This window comes from Monoraphidium neglectum (genome assembly GCF_000611645.1).
Source record: "Monoraphidium neglectum strain SAG 48.87 unplaced genomic scaffold scaffold00216, whole genome shotgun sequence".
NCBI lineage: Eukaryota > Viridiplantae > Chlorophyta > Chlorophyceae > Sphaeropleales > Selenastraceae > Monoraphidium > Monoraphidium neglectum.
In genome coordinates, this window is record NW_014013412.1 from 10,099 (window position 1) to 19,365 (window position 9,267).

At 65.9% G+C, this 9,267-nt stretch overlaps 1 protein-coding gene across 1 annotated transcript; it reads right to left on the reverse strand.

The window, feature by feature from the left end:
- Positions 1-563: 563 nt before the first annotated feature.
- MNEG_2004 (hypothetical protein) lies at positions 564-8,536 on the reverse strand (the record flags this gene model as incomplete). Its single annotated transcript, XM_014049518.1, has 13 exons — positions 564-2,528; positions 2,763-2,992; positions 3,666-3,709; positions 3,813-3,932; positions 4,286-4,440; positions 4,644-4,797; positions 5,384-5,508; positions 5,800-5,896; positions 6,077-6,243; positions 6,472-6,621; positions 6,821-7,130; positions 7,380-7,714; positions 8,519-8,536. The coding sequence occupies 13 exons, from the start codon at positions 8,534-8,536 to the stop codon at positions 564-566; spliced, it is 3,870 nt and encodes a 1,289-aa protein (XP_013904972.1).
- Positions 8,537-9,267: the final 731 nt, after the last annotated feature.

A 9,267-nucleotide genomic window follows, 5' to 3' on the forward strand; every position in this document is an offset into this window, starting at 1 on the left:
CCCCAGCGCCGTGGCTGGCGCGGGCGCGGACAAAGGCGGGCCAGGCGGTGGGGCTGCGGGGCGCCCAGGTGGCGCCATCCGGGCAGAGCTTTTGGGCGGTCACCAGAATCGAGGCTGGGGCTGGGGGTTTTGGGGGAGGGCATGGTGGGGCACGAGTGTTGAGCAGAGAAGGCATGGACACGTCAGCCTGGGGGGGGGCACGCACATGCCCAGTGGGAATGCCTGCATGCGCATCCCGCGTAGGGCTTGCCGCGACACCGACAGGTTGTCCATTCACAAGTCTACATGCGCGGTGCAGCTGAAAACTGCTGTTCGCCCCTCTGCTCACCCGCGGACCCGACCGCCAGCTCGGGTTCTGCGGCTGCAGCCACCAGCGCCGCCTCCAGCACGCCGCCCTCGAGATCCAGGCGCCCCCCTGCCTGCCGGTACTCTTGGTACAGATCCAAAACCGCCCCGTGCAGCCCCGCAGCCGAGCACAGCAGCAGCGCCAGCCGCCGCGCCGCGGCCTCCACGTCCCGGGCCGCCGGCGCCGTCGGGGAGCTGGAACCAATTGCCGGGAGCGTCTACGGCAGCGGCGGCGCAGCAGGCGGCGAGCTCGAGCCGCGCCTCGGCCGCGGCGCGTGCGACCGTCTCCCAGCCGACCGCGAGGCGCAGCTGCTCGCATTCTGCGTCCTCCTGCCATCCGCCGCTGCAGCGGCAGCCACGCGGGCGGAGGCTGCAGAGGCGGTGCGTGCAGCAAACCAGTCATCGTGCACTGCCGACGACGACAGCGCGCACTGCAGCGCCCGGCCCAGCGCGGCGGCGCGCCCGCTGCCGCCTTCCTCGCCCTCCCGCGTCGCATCCGCGACCGCCGCCCGCGCCTCTGTAACCAGGCTCTCGTGCGCAATCAGCAACATGAGCTCACTTGCAGCTGCGTCCTGGCCCTCCCCGCTGGCTGGGCACCCCTGCAGCGCCCACGCCCACGTCTGCGGCGGAAGCTGGCGGCCGCCGTCCCTAATCGCCGTCGCCAGCGCCGCCGCGCGGCCGATGTCGCCGGCGGTCACGTGAGCCACGAAGTATGACGAGAGTGCATCATCGCTCAGCGCCAGGGCAGCCTCAGGGCCGTCCGCCCTGCCTGCGGAGCGCGCCAACTGGCTGAGCAGACGCCGCGCATCTCCTACTGCGCCACCCGCGCGCGCCGCGGCCTCCGCCGCGCTCTGCAGGACAGCCGTCGATGGCAGGGCGGCGGAGGTGGGCAGCGCGCCCCACAACGCCATGAGCGCGGCGAGGGCGCGGGCGCCCCGATCGGTGCGGGGGCCACCTACGGCGGCCACCAGCGCCCAGGCGCGCTCGTGGTCGCCCTGCTGAGCCAAGGCCCCCAGCACTCCGTCGATCGTCCCCCCATCCAGCCGAGCGACGGCTGCTGCGTCGCCGCCGGCCGCTTGACAAAGGCAGTCGAAGGCCTTGACAACCGCCGCGGCCACCGGCCCTGGCGCTGCCGACAAGGCGCGTCCCTTGGCCGCCTTGAGGGATGCTACAAGCGCCGCGGTGACACCAGCCGGCAGCGGCACGGGTGCGCCTGGCAGCGGCGGCCGCCGCATGCCGGGGAATGACTCCAGCTTCCCAGTTCGCGCGAGGCGCAGCAGGCGCAGCGCCGCAGCATGATCGCCCTGCTGCGATGAGGCGAGCACCAGCTCGGCCAGGGCTTCGCTCAGGCGCGCCCCTGTCAGCTGCCCGCCGCGCCAGGCGGTTCGCAGCAGCTGTACACTGAGCTCCTGCCGCCCCACGTCGCCCGCGGCCCTGACGAGAGTCGCGGCCAGCCCCGCGCCGCCGGCTCCGCGGCGGCGGATCAGCCGCGTCAGCGGCGCCAGGCGGGGCGCGGCGCGGAGCAGCGCCTGCGCAACCTCTGGGGAGGGGTGGCGGCCGAGCGGCTCGTATGCCCGAGCAATGATGAGCGCCCGTGCCGCCCTCTCGCTGCCCTGTCCTGGCCACTCCTCCTGCTCCTGCTGGCTGCCTGCCAAGAGCTTAGTGAGCTCTGCGTCCAGCTGGTCCGCGGCCAAATCACACGCCTCCTCGTCGCCCCACCCTGCCACCGCCGTCGTGGCCTCTGCAAGCGCCTCCCACGCCGCGCCCAGGCCCCCGCTGCCGCTGCGGCCGCCGGCCACGCCACACGCCTGGCTTATAATGAGGGACCCCGTGAGCGGCAGCGGCCCCGGCAGCCCGGACAGGAGGCGCAGGGCGCTGGCAACGCCCGCGCCGCCGCGGTCGCCGCCGCCCGCGACTGCGGGCGGAGTGCCTGGGATTCTCAACAGGGTCATCACGGCCTTATCAAGGGCCTTCATCTCCTGCCGCTGGTCGCCCTTGTTGCCCCACACGCCGACGCCGCACCTAAACTCCACAACCAAGCCTTCCAGTGCGGCCGCGTCCTCGTCAACGGCCAGCTTCTGAGCCCAGAAGTTGAGGGCCGTGCGGCGCAGCCACGACAGCCACGAACCGGGGCGGCGGCCGCGGCCGGTGAGGAGGGCTGTAGGGGCGCGGCGGAAGAGTGCCTGGGCGGGAATCAAGGTGGGCGTGCGGCGTGTGGGTCGACGGCGGTGATCTGGGGGTGATGGGAGCGGCCGTGTTGGTGGCTGAGGGCACAGGTGGCTAAGAACCAAAATGCCGCCGGCATACGCGCTGCTCCAAGAGCGTGCCAACGCCCTTGTGTGACGCCGTGGTTTGACACTGCTTTCGTCATCCAGCATTGACTACGTAGTAGCCGGGTGGATCAGGCGCACGCGCACCAGGGCCGCGTCAATGCTCCCCTCCAGCGCGGATTGGTGCACTTGTGCTGCCCCAGGGTAGTAGGTCGTGCTGAGCGGTCCGCGCTCGTACAGCGCCGCCGGCGCTGCGAAAACCGCCGGAAGCGCCTCCCAGCGTGCGGGCAGCAGCGCCACTGACATGTCAAGCAGCGCGCGGCACCGCGCCGCCTCGGCCTCGGAGAGCCGCCCCGCCGCGTCTGCGGCCGCGACGGCTGCGGTCAGGCGTGCGCAGCGGGCTCAGGCCTCGTCCAGCGGCGCCTCTTCGCAAGCAGCTAAGGCGCCCGCGCAGCGCAGAGACAGCAGCTCGCCCTCTGTAAGGGACGCCGCGGCGCCGCCCGCGTGCGCGCCGTTTGCATGGGCCGCTGCTGCGGCAGCCGGCGCCAGATCAGCGAGCAGCTTGGCTGCCAGCGAGCCGTTGAACCCCGAGCCTCGTGCCCTCTCCATGACCAAGACCGCCTCAAAGAGGTCGAGATCCAGCCACATCCGCGCCTTGCCGGCCGCGCTGGGCGGAGCGTGCCCCAGTCGCAAGGTCACTAGGTCCAGTGCGGCCCCCACTCTGAGGCCGCTGGTGGTCGTCGTGAACCCCGCAAACCGGCCATCTGTGGCGCACCGATCAAAAGAGAATTGCACACCCATGGACGCCTGTGCACGACTGTCGCCGAAGGTCGCTTTGAGGAGTGGCAGCAGCCGCGGCGGCACGCCCGCCTGGAGGTGTGAGCGCGGCTCCAGGACCCAGCTGCGGCGCGAGGCCCATTGTGCAGGGGCCGAGTAGCGAGTGCGGGAGCATGGGCTCAGATGTGGGTAGTGTTCACATATCAATAATCAAGTTACCGATGACAAAATCCGATGAATTTGTCTGCGCAGCCATCACCACAACGGCCACACGTCGAGCAACGCAGGCCAAAGCCTGGCAGGCCGGCGGATTGCCACTGCAGTGCAGAAACAACCACAGTGACGGTGCAGAAGGCGCAAGGCAAGACGGAAGTCGACCTTTGCAGGACGCTTAGGGCAAGTGGCTGCATTGGTGCACACCTGTGCTTGTCGCGAGGCACAGAAAATGAGTGCGACGTCGGCAGGAGCAGCCGCTGGGCCAGCTCGCCCGAGGTGCCGGCGCGCCGCTCAATCTCCAGCTGCGCGGCGATGTACTGCCACCTACAGGTAGGGCAGGGCAAACGCTTGAGTATTGCGGGCGTGTCGGTGAGCGCTTATCCGCGCATCCAGGGCGGCCGGATGTGAGAATGAGTACCTCACAAGCTCTTTGTGTGTCGCACATAGTATGTCAGCATGAGAGCATGCCTGTCGGCAGGCGAAGGTGCCTGTGCACTGAGTGGGCATCAAAGCTGCACGGGCAGCGCGCGCACGCCTTTTACACCAACATCGCACGCGCCTGGCGTGCCAAGCTGCATGCGGCAGGCCCAAACGCCTGGATCAGAGAGGAAAAGGCGGCTCTGCATCCCCCCTGGAACGCCCTCTGCCCAATCCCGCCCCCTCTTGCGCAGCCCCACCATGGGTCTTCACCCGGCCCTGGGTGAGCTGCGTGTCTGGAAGCAACGCTGAGGACCCGCAAGAATGCGGTGTGAATACTGAAGTCCGGGTTTGCCGCAATAGACTCGCTGATTGAAGCAATTGACGGGTAGCTGAACAGCCCAGGTGCCGGCTCCTTGAGGGGGACAGGGGGGGTCGTGCGGGGCACAGCCTGTGGGTGTGCTGAAGGCTTGGAGCTGGCAAGGGAGGGATGGCGTATGTAGGCACTCGTACATGCATTTGATTAATGCGTGCTCGTGAGATTGCAGACCGCTGCATCGGACCGCCTGCCTCAGGCAGCCCTCTGGGGTGCAGCCGACCTCTGTTTCCGGTGCGCACCCCTGGCCTGGTTGCCGGCCGCCATGAGCGCGCTTCTATCGCGGAGCGCGTCGCCTCCCAGGCCGCGGGCCCGAGGCAGCCCTCGCCGTACGGCAGGGCCCCGCACTCCTCCAGCTGGAGAGCCATGAAGCGCTGCACAAGGCGCTGGTAGTGCCTGGATGGATAGTGGGAATTGGGGATGTGACAGGATTGTGAGAACCAGCTCGGCAGTTGCCAGCACACGTGCTGCATGCCATGCAGGCGCCCCATGCCTTCAAGTATGACACCTGCCCAAGCATCGCTTTGTAGCACCAGTCGAGGTGAAGCTGCATCCAATTGGATGCAGCCCCACCTTAATTGTTGCTACACGGTCTTGCTTGGGGAAGGTGTTACACATGCGGGCATATGGGGCGCCTCACCCGGGCTGCAACATGCTGCCCTGAACCAGTGAGAGGCTTAACTGCACAAGAATCACACAGAATCGTACGCACCACCTGCAATAATCTGGACGCACTCAACACACATACCGTGTGGACACACGCGCCCACCCATAACTGCAAACAAACGGTTCCCGCAAACGTATACAATACGCACATCAGCTTGTGAAGCACACGTGCACATGCGCGCACACGAGCCAGACGCGGGAACACACACGCGCTCACGTGCGTGCGCAGCTGCGCACACGCACGCACACGTGCCACACCCACGCAGTCGCACACACACGCACGCCTGCATGCGCGCACACGCGCGCACGCACGCACCTGCATAGCCACACGGAGCTGGGCACCTCCAGCAGCTCGTCTGGCGCATAGCCCTCTGCCGCCAGCCCGTACGCGTCGCGCCACATGTGGAAGAAGGGCCGGCAGGCGGCGCGCTCGTCCACCTCCTGCGCGTGATGAGGACGCCCGAGCTACGCTAAGCGGCTCGTTGAAACCTGAGTCTCAGATAAATAAAGGGCTAAATTACAATCTTATTTGTGCAAAGGGTGCGAGACCCCCGCATTCCTGCGTGTTTTTGCCATTTGAATGAGGGTTTAGGGTTTGGGGTCTAGGGTCTTGCCGCACATACAGCGCAATCCCAGTTTCACTGGCCACCCAATCAGGCAGGAATTGCCACGGGGCCACGTCCAGCGCAACAGCATAGGGGGCATTTTGTTGCTCCAACATCTTGTTCTCACCTCGAACGCGTCACCAACGCGTCCTGTGGACACACGCGCGTACCAGGCCCACAGGCCGTGACGCGCAAAGAAGAGCGCACGCATGGTGTCCCCACACCTGCGGCCGCGGAGTACAAGGGAGCGCGGCGCTAGCCCGCGACCTGGCAATGGTGGCTTGACAGGGCAATCACCAACAAGGGCGTCGCACCCAGCAGGTCAGCGGGGGCGAAGAGGCTGCAGCTCGCTGATCGCGGCCCGGGCCCTTGGCGGCTGCTGCGGTGCGTTGTGCTGTCCTGACCTGTGGTGGTGCTCCGCCAGCGCCGCCAGCGAGTCGAAAGCCACCAAGGGGGACGCCACCTCCAGCCGGGAGGAGCTGTGGGGCCCGTCGTCCTGGCGCCACTGGTGGTAGTCAACACCCCTTGGAAACAGGAAGCTCTCCAGCAACTCGGCGAATTGCCGCGTCCCCTATAACAGTGAACACAGGATCCGAAGCCAGCGCGTGGGCGGGTGCGCCGCACGCAGTGCGCAGGGCCGTGGTGCAATGGAGGCACGGAGGGGCGAAGGGCGGGCGATGACCACGGTCTGGTGCAGGCAGGCTGCTGAACGGAGCGTGCGGGGTCTGTCGCGTGACCAACTCTCGCGCGACGCGCCGCTGACTTGCTGCCGCGCACGCCAGTGTTGGAGCTTACGCACTTTTGGCGGCGACCAGGAGGGCTGCTCTGTGGCCATCCTGCAGTTGAGGGCCTGCGCTGCCGCCCACGCAAGGGACGCGCCGACGCTCAGGTGCAACTGCTTCCGCTCTTGCTCTGACGCCAGCACCGCGCCGCCGAGGGCCACAGCCATCTACATCGTGTAAGTGTAAAGAATGAGTTTGCAAGTTGCAAGTTGGAAGTCAAAAAGCAGCTGCTTCTCAGCATGTACTGGAAATTGCAGAATCCGGCGCAACGGCGTTTCGTCCAAGGTTTGTCCGCTGCGGAGGCCAGTCTTATCGATACTCCCTTTGGCACGCGCGTAGGCTCCCGAGTGCATTTGCCTCTCGCACCTCGTTCAACGCCGCTGCCATGGGCACCCCGGCCTCCGCAGCGCCCGGCAGCAGCCGTCGCCACGCGAGGGCCGCAGCCGCGCCGAGCGCCTCTGCAGCGACCGCGGCAGGGAGGAGCGCGAGCGACGCCGTGCCGGCGGATTCGAGCAGGACTGGGGCGACGACAGTGCGCGATGCAGACCAGCGGCAGGCTGCGGTGACATCATCACCAACTGCTGCGTCACCCGGCGAGCCGAACATCCCCAAGGCCGTTCTTGTCATGAAAGTCTCGGCGGCGATGGCGGCAGTGTTCGTGGTAGACCAGGCAGAACTGCGGCCGATGGTCAGGGTGGAGCAACCTGGCTGTCTGCTGCTGCATGCACAGCAAGCGCCGGCAGGGTCGCCGCTTGGAGAGAGCTCTCGGTGCGCAGGGCGGCGCGTGGACAGGCAAATGCACATGCTTGATGCTACTTCGTTGGGCTCTCTAAGTGTGTGCATGCTCTGGAGACGTTCCACACGCAGGTCTTGGCGCATGGGAGTGTTTCTGCCCCTGTTGACTCTCTCATGAGAGAGTCATCACCTGATGCCTTGGGGGCTTAGGAAGCCAGCTGGCACGTCCCCTGCCGCCGGCAGCTCGCGCAGCTCGCCCAATACCGTCTGCAGGGCCATCTGAAACAGCTGCTGCTCCGGCTTGTCCTCCCCCTTCTCCTCCTCAATTGGCAGCTGCTGCTGCTGCTGCTGCTGCTGCTGCTGCTGCTGCTGCTGCTGCTGCTGCTGCTGCTGCTGCTGCTGCTGCTGCTGCTGCTGCTGGGCACTAGCCGAGGGTGCTATGAACAGGTCCTGCAGCGCCGGCAGCGGCAGCGTGGCCACAGGCAGCTCAGAAGCCCAGGCCCCGCCAGCCTGACGTGAGGCACTCTGTTGAAGCGGCAGAAAGCAGAGAAGGTACTGAAACCCTGGACCAAGTTTGTCGCGCTCCCACACGTCATCCCTGGCGTTGCCTGATTGTGCTTCCAGCACGTCCCTGGTCTCCTCCAAGCTTGAGAGGAGGAGAGTGGAGCTGCCATGCTGCACGCGCGAGTATGCCTGGATCACCGCAGCCGCGCCAGGTGCTGCCCCCGGGTACAGGCGCCGCTGCCGTTGCTCTGCATGCGCAACAGCGGCCTCCAGGGCTGGGCGTTGCTGTCGCAGCTGTACAAGGGCCATCTCCACAAGCTGCACCCGCAGCTGTTCTTTTGACACCTGGGCGCTTCTGTCGGATTTTGAGCTGCCATCAAGCGGCTTAGCCCCCTGAACCTCGAAGTTCTCCTCTATCCTGGCCACTGCACTTGTCAGCAACGACCTAGCACCTGCTGCAAGGCCCGTCAGCGCCCCTCGAATGCCTTGAGCGCCACTGTCGCTGCTGCTGGCGCGGACTTGCACCACCAACGGGCGGCGACGCGCCAGGCCGGTGGTAGCAGGTCGCGCTAATGCCTGACGTGAATCCTGCCTGTTGTTGAGACGTGCACGAAACATTTCTATTCGGACCTTGTGACATGGATGGCAGTCACGACGCGATCTGTAACTTTCTGACAAACAGTTAATGATGTGGGGACGATCTAATGTGAGATTTCGTAATCTCCTGTACTAGATGTGCCACTACGCAGCTGTATTCAAGCGGCGTATCGGCGGGTACTGTCACGTCCGTGAGTCGTCACGGGCATGGCAGTGGTGTACACTCACCGGTGGCAGCAGTGTCATGTCTATGAAGACTTCACCCCTGTATAGCGCAAAAAGAGGTACGTATATTGTTGTTTGAAGCCTCCTTGGCAAAACCACGCCTTCGAAGTGATCCTATGATAAACTTTATGATACAACCCGCGATCAGTATTGTTGTTCTTGCAAGTCAGGGATAATTAGCACGCGCGATAGCCAGCAGGGCAACTCACCGCCCACCGTCCGCTACCGTACTCCGCCGCCATGTGTTGCAAAGCTGCAGCCAGTGCACCCAGTGCGGCGTCCACGCTCCCAATGCTTCATGCAGCAGCTAAACACACGCGTGCAGTGCGACAGCAGCACAGTCAGATGGCCATGGTACCAAGGTGCCGGACTCAGCGCCAGTCATGTCACCAGCCATGCAATACCTGGTGTGCCTCGCCGTTGCTGCAGCTGAACTCACTTTACCAGCATGCCAGCTATTCATCCCTGGGTCTTCAAACTCCTAGCAAGTATTGTGCAGCTACTCAACCCGATTGAGCAAGATGATCTTGTGTTGCGTAGTTGTGGCATCCTTTGACAAACCCTGCGGCAGCAGCGGCAGCAGCAGCGGCAGCAGCAGCGGCAGCAGCAGCGGCAGCAGCAGCGGCAGCGGCGGCTGCAGCGGCGGCAGCAGCGGCAGCGGCGGCAGCAGCGGCAGCAACAGGCAGCAGCGGTGGCAGCAACAGGCAGCAGCAGCGGCAGCAACAGGCAGGGCAGCAGCGGTAGCAGCGGTA